Source organism: Dermacentor silvarum, chromosome 10 (assembly GCF_013339745.2).
Source record: "Dermacentor silvarum isolate Dsil-2018 chromosome 10, BIME_Dsil_1.4, whole genome shotgun sequence".
Lineage (NCBI taxonomy): Eukaryota > Metazoa > Arthropoda > Arachnida > Ixodida > Ixodidae > Dermacentor > Dermacentor silvarum.
The window spans coordinates 23889607-23910675 of NC_051163.1; the positions used below are offsets into that span (position 1 = coordinate 23889607).

Here is a 21069-nt window from a genome sequence, read left to right on the forward strand (position 1 = left end):
AAACAGGGCGATGTATCAATCAGAGGCTAATAGAACATAAAAGGTCGTTAACCGGTGGATCGTTTTCCAATATTTCCTTGCATTTCCAAGACTGCCAAGATTGTAGCTGCACGCCCGAGTTAGATGAATGCGCGATATTGTACAGGCATAAGAATGAAGATACTTATCTAGTGGTCGAGGCTTGGCATATCAATAATGGTGGAAGTGCGTACGTGAGTCAGCCTTCGATTACCTTACATAATGAGGAGATAAAATGCCTTAACAGTAGACCGGCACGTGTACCCGATTGACACGTGGTGCTACCATTCCAGAGCATGCGCAGATGAGTTTTGTGTCTTCTTTCTTTTTTTTTTCGCCTCAGTGCTTCCGTCAGTTGATAGTCGGCGTTCGTGGCGTACTCTTCTCTCCTCTTGTGCCCGTGTCTGCACGCCTTACCTTTTTGCATTATGCATATTTTGTTTGCAGGTCTCACTCTAAAAAAGTTTGTTAAAAAATGTCACAGTTTCGCCCTAAGGGCGAAGCAATGAATGCGATAGCAACACAGCAATGTCATACGAAGTAAGGTGAGCGGCTTGGTAGCAATATGAATTGTAGTAAACATGAGCTGATTAAGTAAGCAGGTGTGCTGCAGCGTAAGTAGACCGACAGGAAGAGAGACTCGATGACCACGAGAAGGCGCGTGTGAAACGGTGGTGTTTATGAGAAGCGCTTTCCGTGGGCAGCGCGTGCGATGGGACACACCTGTAGCGCTGCACTGCCGATCCGGGCAGCATTACATGTGTAGCGTGCGTTGGGAAATGTGGCCCGACTATTACTAACTGAATGAACAAGCGTGGTGTGAGCGCGCACAAACATGAATAGATCACACTGAATGACTGCAGACAACGACTGTCAAAACGCTGGCAGCAAGCGCATATACGCCGCAGCGAGCGAAGGTACGTGCGGTCTATCGCTTCAACGGAAACTGAGCGGCGCATAAAGGTCAGACAGAGCCGTGTGGAGATAAGAGACGGTGCCAGCGAGCGACGAGCGCGGTTGTTGGCAGAGTAGAAATGCACCCCCCCCCCCCCCCCCCCCCCCGCTCCCTCCGGCGCTCGCTTCCCGCTTCCTTGCTTGCGCGTGGAAGTTTGAGTGCGTTCGCTCTCCGTAAATTTGTTACACTTTTTCAGCATGTCGCGCACTGCCGCGAGAAGCTCGTCTTCTGAAGATGCCGTTTTCCTCCAATATCCTGAACCATGTCCCCCCTTCCTCTCCCTCTCTCTCCTCCCCCCCTCCCTCCCCCGCACACATATTTTCCCACTAAATGTCAGGGTGCACACTATACTATGGCCTAATCAAAGCACTCGAAAAGCTGAAGCGAATGATGATGAATGTGGTATGTCGCGCAGCTGCGCGAACTCGGGTGCACAAGACTTATCGGCACAGCGGTTGGAGAGCTGTGCGTGTTCTAATGAGGCACTCTAACTGCTACGAATTCCTAATCGGCACCTTTCCTTCGGGACCTTTGGTTGGTGTGACACGCACGTTTCTCGGTGTCTTTTTTTTTTTAACTCATCGCAGCTTCTTGCGGAGCTTTTATAACCGATATTCGTACCGTATCGCTGTGGCAAAAAAACAGACTTACCTGTGTGCTATGCTGCCCGGCCGGAGAGACTCGACTTTCGGACGGCTGCCCTTGTCGATCCCACCTGCGTTTGTGTTTGCAGCACAGAGGAAAAAAAAAAACATTTGCTAAAGTGAAATTAAACTGGAACACTAGATCAGTTTATACTGGTGAGTTAACATTCCAATACTTTATTTGCATTCATTTCAAGAAAAAAAAAACTTTAGGTTAATTCCTAGCGAGACATATAGAGGTCACTGTTTCTTTCACTTGCATTTCGCACCCAAACGCCAGCGCCGGCACGTCAGTTTGACGTTACGAATGACAAAGCATTTTCGCGCGTCTGTGCTGCATTTTCTGCAGTAAAAGCTCTCAAATGTTTTAGGGTTAAGTACTTGGTTTGTGTAGATTGCAATGTTATGAATATCCTCCTTTATCGATAAACACGCTGTTAACTAAAATAAATACGTATGCCATCGTATAGTCGAAAAATTCGAACTCATTGCGTTGTAGCCGCGTTGTAGTGGTGCCATTCATTTGTGTGTGCACACACATATATAATAAAGGCCGGTTCCCGGCCGGAACGTCGAATTCATTTTTTTCTTTTATTGTACGTGTGCTTGCACTTCTTGCGACTTATTAACCACCGTATACAAAGGAGATTTACTTCATTCATACATATTTCTAAGCTCGAGTCCCTTTTGTTTCCTTGTAACACTATGCTGAACACATAAGGCTGCACGGCTTTAGTTCCGCTACCCCTGGACATTATGTAAATATCTTGATAACTTACTATCCTGTTCTAGTCCACTATGGTTTCCTCGCCGAAACTCTGTTGTGAAACCTGACAGTTTCCTGGCAAGCACCTCACTGCGGTCACACTTCGATTCAATGAAACCGATATGACGAAATTTTCGATTTAAAGAAATGATTTCGGATTTCCTAGACACTCACGGATTCTAATGCGCCGGAAACCTCGAAGCAACGAAATTACGAAGCAACGAACTCAATGTCTATCTCGATTCAACGTAGTTCTGGGGGGAATACGGAAACAAAAAAATATGGGTATGTCGTGTTTCAGTTCAGATGACGGACGCTATTGACCTTTTAAGAAGTTTTGCTACTTCTGTGAAGTAACACAAGACGTACCCAGTGGTCTCGCTGTCTACGATAAGTGTGTAGGCAGGCAAATATTGCTTTTTTTTTCTTTTGCTCTTGAATAAACACGTTATTCGCCTGAGTTAAATATTCAACTGTTTCAATGGCCGAGAGCCCGATGTGTGACTCCTGTAGGTGCGAGGAAACCATCGAGCACCTATTGTGTACCTGTCCTCGCTACGACGTACAACGCCTCTCTCTCTCAGGACAACTTTAAACCGACTGGACTCGAGACCGTTCTCCGAGTCAAAGATACTCGGACCATGGCTACACCCGTCACTGGCACAAAAAGCAATTCGTGCATTAGTATACAGTATTTGAAGTGCACCGGTTTAAGAGCCCGCTTATAGTGTCCCTGTACATCGTCCCACGTGTACTCAGTACTCACTCTCTCCCTATTTTCCTCTTTCTATTCCCCCTTTCCCTTACCCCTAATGTAGGGTAGCAAACCGAGTGCTCGTCTGGTTGACCTCCCTGCCTTTCTTCCTCTCCTTGCTCTCTCTCTCTCTCTCCGATTTAACGAAATCCTCGATATAACGGAATAATTATCTAATTTACTTCGTTAACTCAAGGTTTAACTGCCCTCATGAATAAGAAGTAGCAACAATCAAATCCAACGTTGCTTTGTCAGAAAGGGACTGAGCCACGCTTACGACTCGACGCCCCCTACCCACAACACCACCGTAGCAAACACACACACACACACACACACACACACACACACACACACACACACACACACACACACACACACACACACACACACACACACACACATCATTCTGCATTTTTGGACACTGACCGGATAGTATGAGGCCCAACGTGGATCCTTCCCTCTTGACTAGTTCCACTGTTGAGGACCCGCGTTTGTCCTCTGGAATGAAGAATACACATTGAACCGAATCGTTATGAACAAGAGATAGATTCACAGGAAAGGGGAACCATGAACTGGTCATTAGTGTAGAGCGAGGAAGCCGAAATGTTCCAAGACAAGTCCTCTCGTCGAACGATTGGCTCTCTCCTTAGGCATCCTAAATTTGTTCGATCACTGCTGGTCAAATCGTTCTGACCGACACACAAGCCGCGTTTACATGAATGCGACAGTAGCGCATCGAATTTTCCAAGAGCATTTGGGAAAATCCATGCGACGCCGTTTACATGTAGCGCATTAACTCTCCCGAGAAGGGAGCATGCCGCGCCACGTGAGTGAGTATACTCGCGCCCGTAAATCTACGCTCGCCTGGCGCATTAATGCGATGCGCCTTTCTAGCGCTTTACCGCTGTTTACATGAATGCGATGCGCTAGAAATGCGATGCGATGCGCCAGTGTCACATTAATGTAAACGCGGCTACAGTGCAGTCTGGGGTCGATTGGCGACAGTTGTCTCCACCACGATCGGGCGTTTTAAAGAGCTATGGTGGCAGCTTTTTGTGCAGCGCTGGACAAGGAGGCCTGATCCCACCAAAGGGGCCCGTACCTTAGGTTCGTTGGCTCTAATTAAATATTATTTCCTCCCGTTTCTCATACACACTGTCGCCAGCTTTCCTGGCGTTACGTGTAAAACGCAGAAACGCTTTTGTGAGATAACCCCTGGACCGATTTTAATGAAATTTATTGCATTTCATAGAGAAAGTTAAATTCTAGTGACTGTTGGAAGCAGAATTTCGATTTAGATCCTCAATTGCTTGAAAGGAATTGTTTAAAAGGAACACCTCAATTGTTTAAAAGGAACACCGGTGCAGCACGTTTCAGCTTCGCTGGTTAACCATCTTCACGAAATGGAACTCTTCTGCAGCTGGCTCGTTGGCGCCCCTCGGTATGCGCTCGTGCTCGGCACGCGCTCGTGCCACAAACGAGTCAACTTCACAGTCAACGAGTCAACCCCCTCTTCACAGTATAGTGGGAGGGTGGTCAATATTTTAGAAATTACCTGTGGCAGACAGCACAATTATTGTCCGTGAGCTGGTCTACTCGAAGAGACGGACATATTACTTGCACAAAATATTGAAATACATAATCGACTAATTAAAAATCACTTAAGTTTTTAACTAATTACCTTATGGCACATATTGCAGTTTACAAATTCTAGCCGGGGAGTTTGCAAGGTGGATCCACTTGGCTCGAATTCTTAGGATGACACCAGTTTCTAGATAATAATTTCCGAACATTTCGGAGAAATGTATTGGCGTTCCAGTTACTTTTGTGCTTCAATGCATAAAAGGACGTTTTGTTAAGAAAGTAAGTGGTACGACGGTGCATTTTTCCCGCAAATTTGATGGCGCAAATCTCATAAACGGTGTCATCCACACAATTCTTTTCAAGTGGATATGCCTTGAAGTCTCGCAGACGTTATAGTGCTTGTAGGCCAATGTAGGCTCGCGATAACTGCGTTTCTTGTGGCTTTTTGCTGTGCTTTTTAATTCCCGTTGTATTCCGAAGACAGCTACGGAAGTTTTGAAGCTTCGGCGAAGCCCTGCGCTGACATCAGTGATGTCGCTCATCGGATGGTTGCGTTTACTTGCCTACGCACTTACCATTGATGAAGCTGAGCCGCTTGGTTAGCGTCAGCGAGACATCTTCCAGGGCCTCGGTTCGACGTCGGTAGGCCACGTCCTCACCTGCATCGAACAAGAGGAAACATCGATGTGAATAAGCGACGGACGCGAATGCTGTAGACATTTAAATTTCGCGCCAAAACCTCAGCGCCGTTACGTCGGTATGGTGCCATGGATAACAAAGTATTATCTCGCATTTGGGCCATCCTGGTCTCAGTAATAGTTCCCGAAACTTGCCAAGTTCAGTATGGTTCCTTTAGAATACAATGTAGTCTATCTTTACTAAGAAAAAAAAATCAACTAGGCCTGTGCTGACGCCCTTAAAATTTATGACGTCACGGCGAACTATAGTGCGGGAACTGAAAGGCGACGTCGCCATCTATATTGAAGTTTCACGTATTTTGTGGCTTTACAAAGCCCCTTACTGTGGCGTTACAAAGCCACAGTAAAAACTACTTCGGCGCCAAATCCGATTTCATCTTTCGAGTACGTGTGAAACGCAAGAATTTTCTCATCAGACAACCCACAATCGATGAACCGATTTGAATGAAGTTTGTTGCATTTAAAAGGAAAGGCTTAATTCTACTCACTGTGGCAAGCAGAATTTTAATTTAGGTCTCGAATGTGTTACGAAAATTGAAGAAAAGCTACAAAAAAAAAACAGATCAGAATTTGTTTTTGGTGAATCTGTTAGTGAATGTTAGGGATTCTGAAGATGAATCTGTTAGATAATGTCAAGCTGAAAAATGTGGGGGCGAATTCCGCGCGAGTGGCCGCTCGAGGCACTTTGCGTGTATTCGCGGGCTTCTTTCACGCTCGAAAAAAAAAATCACTTTTATGTATAGCACGCATTGAGCAACAGAAAGCTGTATCGGGAGTTTTTCATGTTGCTCTACAATTCTCTCATTGACACTTTTTAGCTTATTATAATATTTGAGAAGTTGAATAATTAATTAAGACTAATTATGTAATTAGGGGGAATGCAAACAATAATCTGAGTATCTCCAAGCGACGTACGGCAAACAACATTACCTTGGTTCTGTCCAGCTACGTGGTATTTGCATATTTTGAAATCTTGGTGCATGATAGTTGGGACACCCTGCGTATAGCCGGTACTATGCTGTATGGTAGGCAAGCGGTTGACCATTAGAGTTACAGAGTGGGTGCTGTTACGATTCACTTAGAGCGGCCATGCCCGAACCACGTGCAATCTGTTATGATTCACTTAGAGCAGCCATGCCCGGACCACGTGCAAACGCAAGGGAAACCAGCGTGGGAAACGGCGTGCCTAACGATCTCGCTCGTCAACATGAACAGACGTGTCCGTCGCGAGGGTCAGAGATATGTCAGAGACGAAACCTGCCGGGCCGCAATGCGACCATCTCACCCCCGCTGGGGACGTTCACCCCTAATATATAAGTTCACTATAGCAATATTCACCATAGCAGACCCACAATAGTCACAGCTTCGCTGGCTTCCATCTTAACAGTAGCGGAAGGCCTCTGAATTAAAAAAATATAATTAAGTACCACGCTTAGATGCCAAAAACTGCGTCTCCATGTACGTGAACATCTCCTCATGTTTGCCATGGTAAAAACTGCATTTCATTGCTTAAATGCAGCAATGAAGATGGAATTACGTGCAGCATATTGCCATGTTGCTGTCGTGGCCGGTATTTTCACGCTATCTCAGTGATTTCGAAACACACCTCAAGGTTGCTTTCGGCCATCTGTGATGACACAGAGGTCTAGATCAACTGTGTGCCAAATTCCTCGAAAGCGGACGACAAGAATATGAGTAAACCACTCCTTTACTACAGTTACACATGCACGTCGTATACTTTATACCCAGAATTAATACTTTCCGTAATCACTTCCGAGTGAACTTATAAAAAATGTAGAAGACAATGTGCAACGTATTGTACAAGGGGTCTTAGGAGGATGCACAAGAGCGCTGGCGGTTGTGCGTCATAGAACCGAGCATCCATTCAAACATAAGCCTCAAGCGCAGTGCTCGAAGAAGAAAATGCCAACCAAGGAAACACGCGAGATTCCTATTCGCAGAGTGTTCGCATCCTCCTCCGAAGCTGCAGGAGCCCTGATGACGCCTTTGGGCTTCTCTCTCTCACTCTCATTTTTTGAGTGCTAAAAGAGTTGCGTGTGTGGGCTTTAGAATACGCGGGATGCAGCGTGCATGCCAGCGATAACCCACATCTGTGTATTTTAACTTTCGTGTTGCGTTTTATTGTTTGATAAGTGTATGCGTGACGCCCGCGTATATATTTCTGACTGTTCAAAACGTTGTTTCTCGCTTTTATTGTTACATATACGTAGGCTTATGTTGACCACTTCTGTATATTGTGCGTTAGTTGCCTTTTATTGTTGTTATCGAGTATTGAAATGCACTGTAAACTAGGGCGCTATAACGTGAAATGGTTCCAAACTGTTTTTATTCCAATTTCTGCAATCAGCCTCCACGATTGGTCAAAACATTTTCGGGCCACTCCCAACTTCGCCTGTCTGTCACGCGACGTCACGAAAACCGCCATAGCTCCCCATCTGATATAACGCGTACACACTGATTACGCATGATTAAACCGTACAAAATAAAAATAATCATTCCTGATTCGACGCCTTTTCACCATGCGTTAGCCATCTGCTATTGGTCCAATGTTTTCTGGCTACGCCCACTTCACCTGTCTGTCACGCGACCTCACAAAACCGCGAAAACTCACGACATCAAAGTGACGTGTACGCGAAAAAAAATGCATTAATATACCGAACAAAACTGAAAATTTTTCTGAATAGCCACAGACTGCCCCGTTCCGAAAGAATAGAAGATGGCTACCCGCCGATCACTCAGGCCCTCACTACTCGCACCTGCCGGTGAGCATGTATTTATTTGCGCAAGATAAACCTTTTTTGCGTGGCCGTTAAACGTTATCGAGCCCTTTCGGCATGCATACGACATCGCTGTGCCAACTCTTCCTTGCTGAGGATCCGTTTTAGCGGCATTCTTGCCGCCGCGATTTTCGACCAGCCACCGCAAGCTAAGTAAGGCGAAGCGGACCAATCGGAGAAGCCGGCACCACCCTCTTCATGCGGTTATCTATTTTCACTGTGATGGCTCGGCCCCATCGATACCCTCTCCACTAGAGCGTCCTCCTCGCCTCTTGTCAGCCAATTAGATATGAAAAACCGCTGAGTGTCGACAATGTTATTGTTTTGAAAGCGAACAAAGGTGACCTACTTTAAACGAGGAGAGTGTTTGACAACGCTGTGGGTCACCGCCCGATGCTTGTCCGCACAAGCCAACATGAATAGATCACTCTCGATGACCGCAGACTACTGTCAAAACGCTGGCATGCGCAAGCGCGGCGGCAGCAGCGAGCGAAGGTTCGTGCGGTCTGACGGTTCAACGGAAACTGAGCGGTGAAAGCGCAGTGCATACGAAGGTAAGAGCCGTGTGGAGATCACTTTTCAAGATACGGTCCGTGCACGACAACTCGCAGCCGCGCAAAGTACAAGTACGCAGTTACTGGCAGAGTAGAAGCCGCACCCTGTTCCTCCCGCGCTGCATTTCGGCTTTCCTCCTTTCGCGTGGGAGATTGATTCACCAGTTCCCCTTGCGCCCGGTCGCAAGATGAGCATTTGGTGCCACAGCTAAACGTCGCCTCCCCTCTCTCCCTCCCTCCCATCACCCCACGCCTTTCGCACGACGGAAGACGTCGCGTTTGCTCTCCGCCGTGCGTTCGCTCTCCGTGAAAGCGCGTGTCCCTGCGCTCTTGCACTCGCACATAAAGCATACGGCGCGCGGCGACGATTTTATCGCCCTTGGACTTTATACAGAACCTCACGGCAACGACGACGCCAACGGCAGAACTCCGCTTGGATTATCCATATAATTGCTATCGCAAGAAAAGTTTAATTACAGGAATGTGGAGGCGAGGTAGGCCTGCGAACCTTGCCTCTGAGCTGCTACTCCACGATTGGGGCAAAGGGTTAGGGAGAGACAGGGAAATGAAGAAGGAGAAATGAGGTGACGATGCAAAAACTACCGTGAATGTTAGTCGTGGTATGTACACACCGCGAACCGTTCCTACTGATGCACGACACGGGATGTCCTCAGCTTATTGGTAGATTAATAGAGTTATACGGCGTCCATATAATACAGAGCGTTAGCGAGTGATCAGTGACGTGAGTGGATAGTATATTAAGAACGTGATGCTAGCGAGAGCCGATGAGATGGGATTGGACGCGTGCATGAGCGCGAGTGTGAGTTAGTACATAACCTGCAAAATATTGGTTAGTGAGTATGTCTACTTATCCTGCCAAGCTATGATATATGGGTGTCCTTTGTAGCTTCGTGTTGCCTGTTGAGTGTAGCTATGAGCTATTTTTGAGTGGAATGGTATCTGGATAGTGCAGCAAAACACGGACGCAAGAAGAAACGAAGACAAGCGCTTGTCATCGGTTCTTCTTGTGTCCGTGTTTTGCTGTGCTGTCCAGATACCAATCCATGATGACAGACCAACAAGTCCATATCGCCACCCTCGTGTATTTTTGAGTTTTGGATTGCACTGCACGATGCTGCGATATATCGCGCGGATGCCGCCTTCGCTTTAAAGCAAACAAACGTGCGGTACCGGTCGTCAACCTCTGAACTTTCAAAGGCTCCCTGCAGCACGCATATGCATCGCGCGGTCTGTACCATCAACAGCCCCGCCGGGCGTCTTCTCACCGCCGCCGAACTGAAAATCGGCGTGCGTGGTTCTCATTAGACGGCGGGAGCGTGCATGCGAGCGTGTGTGCTCGCAAGCTGCCAAAACAAGTGCTTGCGGCATCGGGCCAGATTAAGCGCCGTCTTCCTCGCCGTCTAGTCTATTCTGTGCAGCACTGCATCTATGGCGTTTGTGGGTGCGCGAAAACAGCGAAGGCGTACTGAACGAATCTATCTATCTATCTATCTATCTATCTATCTATCTATCTATCTATCTATCTATCTATCTATCTATCTATCTATCTATCTATCTATCTATCTATCTATCTATCTATCTATCTATCTATCTATCTATCTATCTATCTATCTATCTATCTATCTATCTATCTATCTATCTATCTATCTATCTATCTATCTATCTATCTAGCTAGCTAGCTAGCTAGCTAGCTATCTATCTATTATTGGGATAGCAGTCAACCTACTTCAGCAACATTGTGTCTATCTATCTTTCTATCTATCTATATATCTATCTATCTGTCTATCTACCCACACACACACTCCCCTGCGAAAAACATCCGGCGTGCGCGCATCCTGAGCCAGCTTGAGCGTACTCCGACCTTATGCCGCTTCGCAACATTGCCCGCAAATTATGATCGATCGGGTCTACCGTCTCCAAGCAAAACTCGGTCTACGGGCGACGCTTTAATTAATAGAGAACGCTACGGAATGTTGATAATCGACTAGAGTTGTTCAACGTACTGCCAAAATGGAAAAAAGCAACGTCCCGCTCCCCCCCCTTTTTTTTTCTTTCTGCATTCCGTTCTGTGAACCGGGCCCTGACTCGGACTACCGTCTCAGAAAATAAAAGTTTATTAAGGCGAAAGCCTTTAATGGCTCATACTCGCGGCGTCCGACCGTCCGTCCGTCCGTGCCCTGGAACGGTGCCAGCTGTGGCATCTCCCCCTCACACTCTCTCAGCAATCATGTGATGGCACAGCGGCGCATAGCAACAGTTGCGCCGCCACAGCTGTGGCCTCTCCCCCTTACACTCTCTCAGCAATCCATTCCACTAGGAGAGTTATGCAGAAAAAAAAAGAAGGACATGACATAGTCAGTCGAATGGCCACAGGCTTTCGCCGAACACACTTTGGGATTTACAAAGTGTCCTTCAATTTTTTTCTCTCTGCATTCCGTTCTAATCGAAATGCGGCAGCCACGGCCGCCAATCGAGCCCGCGTCATCGTACACACATACTCGTATACGTAGCATCACCGAACCACATCAATGGGCCACCTCGCGGCCGGCAAGATGCACAGAAATCGGTCGGCGCTTCCCGTTTTTTCGACGAAGACGACGATTAGAGCCCTTGTTTGCTCTAACAAAGCGCGCGCACAGCCGCGCGTCAGGACGCGCGATTTGCGATGGTGCGGGCGGTGGATTTGTCACGCGCGTGGCCCTCGCTGACAGCCGTCGCACCGCCCGCCGCTGCCGCGGGGTTTATTTCGGTCGCGTGTGGAAAGGTGTCGCGCCTTTTTTGGGGTACGGAAAACAAAAAAATAATAATAAAATAGAAGAGGACGGATCGTCTCCTCCGTATGTCGGGCCTGCTTTCACAGAAGCGCATTATGTGGTGCGACGCTGCAGCATGCACGCCCCCACAACACCGCGCCTATTCCGGACTTCTCGAAGCTCCAGATGTGCCCCAGCCGTTTTCGGCACGTAAAGAGAAAGACACTGCTCCATAGACAACGCTCCAGCACTTGTTCGGTGGGAAGAAGGCTCATTTTAATTAATGCTACAGCATTGTAGTCGGACTTCGTGCACTTTGTAGGTATCCCGTATAACTAACGGAACGTGTGGGCCAATCTCGAAGGCAGTGCAGTCGGAAAATGTGGGCCGGTTCCCGAAGGCAGTGCAGCCTAACACAGCGTCTCGGAGCGCTAGGTGTCGAGATGGAGTTATGCGATAAACTGATCAACGCCTCCTAGATAAACAAAGCCATTGCCCTTCGATCCTTGACGTCATGCTACCTTGCCCGACTGCCACAGAATCTAATGGGGGTGCTTGCGAGTAAGCCGTGGTGATTTTGACGTCACTGCTTTCGTAACTGATACGGCGCGCACGCGGCCAGACGTTTCGAAGAGCAGCAACGTTTGGCACGAGAGAATGCACGCGTGCGATGGTGGCCTAATGGTTAGAGCATTGGGTTGCTGCTCTGATGGAAGACAGAACTCCTCACTATCGGTCACGCATTTATTTTATAATATTATAGGCTGACTTCACGCGCTTTTGGAGGTATGTAACCGAGAAAAACTCGAGGTGTTGAGCGTACGCGAGCGCCTCACAGTGTGCACGAACTCTCGCAAGTTTGTAAAAGGTACGATGAATATAGAAACGTCCCTTACGTCAGTTCTTACGCTAAAACTGTTCGCAGATGTATCAGTCAATTGTGATGTCGGACTTGTATTGTCTCGGTCCTTAGGCACAGGTTCCAGGTGCCGGCAAAAGGACTTGAGGTTTATTTCGGATGTTACGTGGCAACTGCTCAGTAAATCCACTTCGACGAGCCACTCCGAGCCAATCCACTTCGACGAGCGCACAGCTATAGAGACCTCGGGCGTCTGTCATGCTTCGTGTACGTATTACGTACGGCGTGAACCCCACGAAGAACTTGTCGCGGGCATAATAGAAATTTACCATTGAGCAGTGGAGCAAGGACATGGCATAGCATGAGCTTTCCATAGCAAGTCATTGGTAAACGCGACGTCCAACCATAGCCTACACAAAAGGGCAGCGTCTCTTCGGGGAAGTCTTGGTGGAAGCCGAAGGCTTAAGGTTGGATCCAGGGTGTATAATCCGGCATGCATAAAATGTAGTTCATTGCACTGCGATATGTGGTGCATTGACGTGCAAGTAGGCGGAGCATCCTCGCAGCATCTGTCCTAGACAGCGGGATCAATAGGCGGTTGTCTTCTACATGTGCTAAACGAGCAGTTCGATCGGCACGTTCACTGCCGATATTACCACAGTGACTTGGTCGCCACTGACAAAAATGATTTCATGTCCTTTCTCGGTCAGGTGGTGTGTGGCCTCTGTAATTTGGAACACCAGCTCTTCACGTGGACCGCGCCGTACGGCTGACAGTAAACAATGCAGTGCCGTCTTCGAGTCGCAGGAAATGGACCATTCGTGTGTTAGTGTGTTACTGATAAAGTTAAGTGTGACTCGAAGCGCTGCGAGTTGTGTTGCCGTCTACGTGGTCAAGTGATACGTCTCGAACTTGATAGCGATGGCTTTTGCTGAAATGGCGACAGCTGCGGTAGAGCTGTTCGGCGGGACGGAGTCCTCTGTGTGTATTCCGGAACGTCTCCTATAATAGGAGTAAGGTAAGCTGTTTAAGAGCCGGCGATGACATATCTGCTTTTCTTTCCAGACGCCAGGTATTGTCAAGTTGATCTTTGGCTGAGTGAGGCACCACGGAAGAGTCGAAGGTCTCGCGACAGGTGTGAAGCGATATGGTATAACCTCACCATTTGCACATATATACCGTTCGGCAGAACGAAGCACGTGGTCTCTCCGCAGGTACAGAGGCTATATGGTGGCATGGAGTCCGGGCAAGGTGCCTTGCGCGCACTCTTAGTTCTTCAACTGCGGTGTGGGCCTTGATGGCGTGGTGTCAAGCGAGTGCAATAATTCCCGCCGTTGACGCACTTCGAGGAAGACCGAGACCTGGGCCTGAACACTTTGTGTAGCACGCAGGCTTGTTTTACTTGCGTCGACTAATGCTGGAAAGCTGTACCGAAAAAAAAAAAGCGGAGAAAAGGACACTCTCGTTTGTCGTCTATGGCTTGGAGTAGCATTCACTAATGCCTACTCCTTCCTAACCTGAATTGCCAGAAGTCCAGAAGGTGAAGTTTTGTGGAGTGCCAATAGACGATGGGCGCACATTCTGCATGATTGCCATCGTTTCAGTGAACAAGGAAACGTCCTCTGCAACATGCTCGACAAGCTTGACAATTTTATCGAGTCTTACGCAAAACAGAATTCTTGAATCCTGCATGGGTCCCAGCCGACCTCAGCCCGGGTTGCTCTTTGTGGGAAGTGCCCTTCGTGTGAACTTTCCGTTTCAGACATCAGGTGTAACGCTGTGGAAACTACGCAAGAAGTTCGGTCGCGACAGTTTATCACTCCGCGTGTTCCGTCAAAATGCTTTGCTGCACACCAACGGGGTTTGCTCGCGCGAGCACGCACGTGAGGCTGCTGCGACGGGCCGCAAAAAAAAAAAGGAAATCAACGCAAAACAAATTGATCTGAAACGAAGCATTAGCAGCAGTATACCACAGTTTGTTTGTTTCTAAGGGCTGAAACATTTTTCATTCAATACTGAGGCCATATAAAGAACAGTTTCACACGACTGTGGTAAAAATCAAGGGCACTTAGGTACCCACCCCTACGTAGCATTCGACGTCTCTCCGATGACGCCTCGGCTTCGTTCGCTACATGCGTCGACGTCCAAAGGAGAACAACATCGTTGCCTATATAGACCGGCCACACAGTTGCGGCTTCCCGGCAATTGCAGCTTGTGCAATCGTAATCTTTACCGGGAAACGCTTGCGGCGAACGCTATGCACGAAGGCGAGCTTTCTGATTCTTTTTTTCTTTCCCCGCACGGCCGGCGCCGCCGCTGCCGCGGGTGGGCGGAGGTGAGCGCCATTTGGTGGTGCGTCAAGGAACCAAGTGCCCATGTGGCGCGCGCCTCCCGTTGATCGGCTGTGACCACGTGACTGTGTACCACCTCCGGAGACAAAGCCGGATTTTCCGCTTCATGAGCCATATAACGCTTTCGCATTAAAAGCATCGAACTATTTCCAAGTACGAACGCAGCCAGTGCAAAAAGTCTTTCCATAGTCTCCACAGCGTTGCACCTGATGTCTGAAACGGAGTATAGGGGTCTGTTTGCCGGCTGCTTCTCACCGAGGATGCATCACCGACACCCTGGTCATGTATACGGCCGCTTTGATCCTCTCACGCAGACTGCGTTGCGTCGCTGCCTGTTCTTTGATTGACATTTGACACCGAGCACGCCGCCGCACGTCATCGCCGCGCGGAAGTCTCCTTGACAGCTTTGCCGTAAAAAGGGTACGGAGGGAGTACACGGCGAGAGCAGACACGTCTAGCCGAAACGTCATATCACGCACCACCCCTTCGAAGAAGCAGGCACGTCACTTCCGCCGCACGCAGTGACTGATTCGCGACAGATGGCGGCCCGGGAAAGACTACCGCTGCGTACACTCCGTACACACACTGCATCGTCAGTGCCGTGGAGAGGTGTGGAAGCTGTGGAGAGTATGCTACTACTACAACTAACAACTACTAACTACTACTAATTACTACTACTACTAATTACTACTACTACTAGCTACTACTTCTACTACTACTACTACTACTACTACTGCTGCTGCTGCTGCTGCTGCTGCAGCTGCTGCCACCCCTGATGCATGAACACTAAGCTCATGCGCACGAAGCCTTGGTCCACGTGAGCAGTACATTGCAGAATTGTATCAAGGTTGCGGCTTCTTCAGCCGATCGTCCAATCGGCACGTCCGCACGAACCTTGGAAGCTGCGAGGTGCGCGGGCATTGACAGCGCGGCAAACTGCTTCTGAGGCATCGCTGCGAGCAAGGCGGGCAGAGTACGAGAGAGAAATTCGGGTCCGCGCGCGATGCTTCGTCGCTGCGAGATGCCGGGTCGAGATGCCGCGCCCGGCGCGCCATTCTTGTCGCGCGACCGGAAAGATTTATTTTTGGGGGGAGCGGTCGGGGGGAGGCGGGGGCGGGACTCACGCCCCGACATGCCACCATCCTCGACAGCGCCGAGTGCCGCATCGCGTGCCGCTTTCCTTTACGATGTGTGAGTGTAAACTACGGGGCTGGGCGTGCAGTTGAAGTTTTCAACTCGATTGGCCCTTTGCCTTAGGACAGTTAATTATTTCCAGTCAATTGATTCTAGTTTCCTTACACGCGATTTGAAAACGATATATCGTGCATTAAACTGGACCTGTAATTCACGAAGGATTCCCTTCTTTTTTTTCCTTGTTGCTTATGATATGCCTGCATCAGTTTGAGAAAGGATACCATTATATGTGGCTTTTTCAGACATTAGCGGAGAGTATGAAAACGTGAATTGCAACATTTTGTGGGATATTGTGGAAGGCGAAGGCTTAGGCAACAACTGTGTACAGCTTTTGAGGGAAATTTACCTAGAAAATACCGTTTGCGTTGAATGGTATCTTTCATTTTGGTTTGGCGACATAATTGTCTTTCCTTTACTTTTGCTCACTGTCTAACTTTTCTACTTGGAGTGTATATGTGACATCGGGTGTTACTACAGCTGTACGTTTACTGCCTCGTTAACTATCCACAATGGGCCTTCACTAGCCTTCGGCTATTGGCTCAGCAGTTTTCCTGCAAATTACGTTGCATTTCTGCCTTGAAATAAACAAAAAATATAATCAAAATAAATTTCCTACGCTAAACTGGGACCAAAGTCACAAAGATATCGGCCGGCTTTTTTCGCTAATAATATGTCCAGCAACACTGTTTGCTAGCGTTTGCTCTTACGAAGAGCTCTAGCGGAAGACCGCTTTTGTGAATATGAACCCTGAGCCCATATCCACAAAACGTTCCTACGCTAAACTTGTTCCTAAGTGATAATTTCAGCCAATCCTGAGGCTGCAGGTATTATTAGCGCGGACGGCCGGCCAATGGCAAATAGCACTTTACAACAAAAAGTTTTTTGAATTCGGACCCCAAGGATCGAATTTACAAATCCTTTCGTTCGTATCGGTGTTTCTTCCAATTGGCTCTCCGGCTTCGCTAATAATGTTGCTAGCATCAAGTTTAGCTGGGATTTCCTCTTGCGAACAATTCGAACGTAAGAACTTTTTTTTTTGAATAAAGTCTTTCGTTCGTAAGTGCTATTCGTGCCATTTACCGGCCCACCACTGCTAATAATATATCCGCACTCATGATAGTCGGCCGTCTGGTCTTACGCACAGTTCTAGCATAAGTACTTATTTTGTTTAAATACGGCCCGGGAAGCTCAGCACTACACTTAAGTGTTATGCTAAGGCGCTTCACAACAGACCCGACTATAGACGAGAGGCCCATGAACACTCTTTGCACCCCCTTTCCCATCCCCTTCCTTTCGTTCTGTGTACACACGCCGAGCTTTGTCGCTAACGCGACCACCGTGGCCTTCTATGGCGGTATAGAGGGCGCTGTGTATGCGCCTAATCTCGTGAGAGGCTCAACAGCGAACTATATGGCGAACACATGAGCATGCTGGCGCCATTCGTAATTGCGTCGGCAGACGGTAATTTTATTACCGCCAGAAGTGGATGGGGAGGAAGGCAGCAAGGAGGGGGGAGGGGGGGAGGTGAGTTTCGGCCCGCAAATCGGTCTACGCGTCGGCCACATATGCCGTCGCCATATGCTTTTTTTCTTCTTTTTCTTTCTTTTTTTCCCAGTCCAGTCACTCCCACAGTCGCTCGCTCATTGCGTTCTCGCGAATGTACGAACGTTCGCATCCACGGGCCGAGGGCGTAATAATGGGACTGATGGAAGGCTGCATTGGTTTCGACGGCCGAGTCACGTGATCCGATTTGAGCTGCTTCTTAGTTACTTCTTCGCCTTCGCATTGCTCACTGAAGAATATACGTGTCTTCGTCCAGTGCCGTGGAAATTGCGGGATGTGTCAGCCAGCTAAGGGATATCAGCTATATAGCGTTCACTTCCGCCAATTCGACATCGGTTAATTCGACGCCGGTTAATTCGACCTGCATCTTATTACAGGTCCGTTCAAAACTGCCAACAGAGGTCCGCGCCCGTGAAACAAACCTTTAATTCGAACATTGAATAATTCGTCGAGAGAATCAGCTACATTCGGGTCGTGTTAGTGTATAGGTCGCCAGCAATCAATTTAAGGATTATGCTACCGCCAACGTAGCGCGAGTCATTGAATACCATGTACAGCGCCGTATGTGCAATTTTGTCAAAAGTTCCTGCGTGCTTGAATATAGGCACTAGTACATAACATGCATGGAACAATTTGCGTGTAATATGCAAGTAATCTACACGTTCTGAATATAGGTTACCTTTACTACTGAAAAAATGCTTACTATAAAGTATCCGGTGGCATATAGCACAATCCTCTCACGTCGACTGGAAGTTGCAGGCATTATTGGCACGAGAAATGGCACTGGGACGTTAGTTAATTAACAAAGTTTCATTAGTTGCTTGTAAATATTCACGTAAAGGCGTTAAAGTCACCCCATTCACGTTCAAGTCAACACGTGTGAGCACTGCGAGGTCAAGTGCTGACCACGGTTAACTGAAACGCCAACGCATTTTGTCACAGGTTTACGGGGCACATATCTCGAAATCGGTCACAAGCAGACGATTTCTGCAACATGAAAAATCATTTCATTCTTGCTCAGCTTCAATTCTGCAATCAGGTCATGCACCGTGAATAATTACAAATATAATAAGTGAAATCGTTCGTTGGCTAGTTAGTTCATTACGTAAAGTTTTATGGCGCAAGAGCAACTAAGGCTATGACGCGCCACGTTCCCCCCCCCCCCCCCCCCCAATCTATGATGACCTAACATCCCGTCCCAATTTGTAGAACAAGAAATGTGCGCCTCTTCAAGCGATTCAGCCGATTCAACCACGCTATCTGCCTCAGAAGATTTTTACTAAGTCTGTTAAATTTACAGTAAAAGAAAAACTGACAGAAACCATCGGAGATAATCGTCACTGTCAGCGATAGCTTTTTTTCTTCTGCGTGACCTGCTCAATATCCTAACGTGCCGTCCGTCAATCACGAACCCTTACGGGCACATCAGCGGACACACGAAGTGGCAATCACAATTCCAAATGATACCACAATATAGTATACATATATCGTAATCACAGTGCGCCAGTTGAAACTTCGTAGTAGTCCCCACTCTCCCTACATCTTGGCTGCAACTTCGTTGCAATATCTACTCGTATAGCCATCAAGCGGCCGCACTTGACACGAAGGTATCTGTTGCGGAAGGAGTGCTATCGCTTTAATATATTTACGGCTACACATCCCTTGTGACACCTTAGCACGCATCCATTCTCGGGGATTGGCCAAGAATGGACACGTCCCAGTACACATGCCATGCAGAGCAAACTAAAGTTAAAAAAAAACAAAAAAAAACATACAGATTCAGCAACCCCGAATCAATGACCGCGGTAAGCAGGTCCCCCACAATGTACCAGTTAACAAGACCTGGCAACCTCAGTTGTTACAAGCAAACGAATGCGTGTTTGCACCAGCAATGATCGAAGGTTATGTAGTGCAGACCTGAACGCCACTGTCCATTGCTCGGTAACTGTTTATCACTTCGCTCCCTTGCAAGCTGTCAAATTAATCGCATAAGTGAACGATTCGGAGTCATAAGTGACACGGTGAAATTCACAGTTCTCCGGCCCGTCGGATGCATGACTCAGGAACAATTCATCCAATGCTGTTCACCTCCAAACAACGCAACGTACAGGAGGGATTGTAACGGCCGCGGATTATGTGCGGGGACTTTGCGGCTTGAACGGTGGCATACGGAGTGTGTACACGCTTCGGACACGCGGAAGCTGGCGAAGGCGAGCTCTGCGAAATAGTGCTCCAAGTCCGCAAGGTGATTTTTACCCGATATAAGTACCTTAGTTTCAGCTGGGACCGAATTCACAAAGCCGTTCGTTCACAAGTGCTGTTTTGTCATTGGCCTTCGCCTATAGTACGCAGCAGCCGTCATCAAAATGAAAGGGGACAGCGAATATTTTTGTAACGACGATAACTCGTGATGGCCGGGTTCAAATCTAGGAACTTGATGCATAACAATAGTTTTCCTGCAACACCTCATTGAACAAACTATTCAACACTGTTGAACACTTTGTTGAACACACTGCTGAACACTTTTATGGAAGGAATGTGTATTTAGCCCCTACGGGCGTTTGAAAAAAACAAAAAATAGGAGTTTCCTTTCAGATTGATGACGACTGTACGTCACTCATCAGAATTGACTGGCATCTGCCCATGCGAACAGCTGCAGCGCAAGTATTTATTTATGAACGTGGAGAGAGAGAGAGAGAAACGAGAAGGGAAAGGTAGGGAGGTTAACCAAGGACGTGCCCGGTTGGCTACCCTACGCTTGGGGAGAGGGAAAGGGGAAGAATAGATAAGGAGCGAGAATACGAAAAAAAAAAAAGAAAAAACACATAAATAGTCAGTTATTCACACAGTCAGTCGCAGAGGAAGATCCACTGTCACAAGCGCTCATATAGTCCAGTCTCCTTCAAGAACTGAAGAAGAGCTTTTGTGGCCTTTCGCATGCAGGAATGCGTAGGCCATGGTCCCAGAATCTTTTCCTCTGACAGCACTCTGCTATCTAATATGCTGAGTTGAGTTTGAAGTATCCGTCGCTGAGCGTAAAAAGCTGGGCAATGACACAGAAGGTGCTCTAGCGTCTCATCGCAGCCGCACAAATTGCATGCCGCACTGTTAGCCATTCCTATTAGGAATGAATAGGAATTTGTAAATGCGACGCCCAACCACACGCGACACAGTAAAGTTGCTTCTCCACGGGAGAGTCCAGGTGGTAGGCGAAGTCGCAATTCAGGGTCGAGAGAATGCAAGCGTGAGTTGCTGAAACCTGGTGAATTCCATCTTTGAAGTGTGATGTGGCGAGCAAGTGATTGAAGTTGCCGCGCAGCGTCCGTTCTTGAGAGTGGTATAGGCACTCGCTGATGTTTTTGATGAGCCGAGCGAGCAGCTTCATCGGCGCTGTCGTTGCCAACAATTCCGCAGTGGCTCGGCAACCACTGAAATACGATGTCGTGTCCTTTCCCAATCGCGTGGTGATGAGCTTGTCTTATTTCGTACACTAGCTGTTCGTGTAACTCGTGACGTAGGGCCAACTGCAGAGTTTGTAGGGCTGCTTTCGAATCGCA

The 21069-nt window shown here is 47.9% G+C and overlaps 1 protein-coding gene across 1 annotated transcript in view; it reads right to left on the reverse strand.

The window, feature by feature from the left end:
- The window catches only part of LOC119466529 (glutamate receptor-interacting protein 2-like), a 69005-nt gene that overhangs the window by 44941 nt on the left and 2995 nt on the right, over positions 1–21069 (reverse strand). The window contains 3 exon segments of the mRNA XM_049656817.1: positions 1625–1688; positions 3564–3635; positions 5297–5380. Of these exon segments, the coding sequence (XP_049512774.1) occupies positions 1625–1688; positions 3564–3635; positions 5297–5380 (220 nt within the window).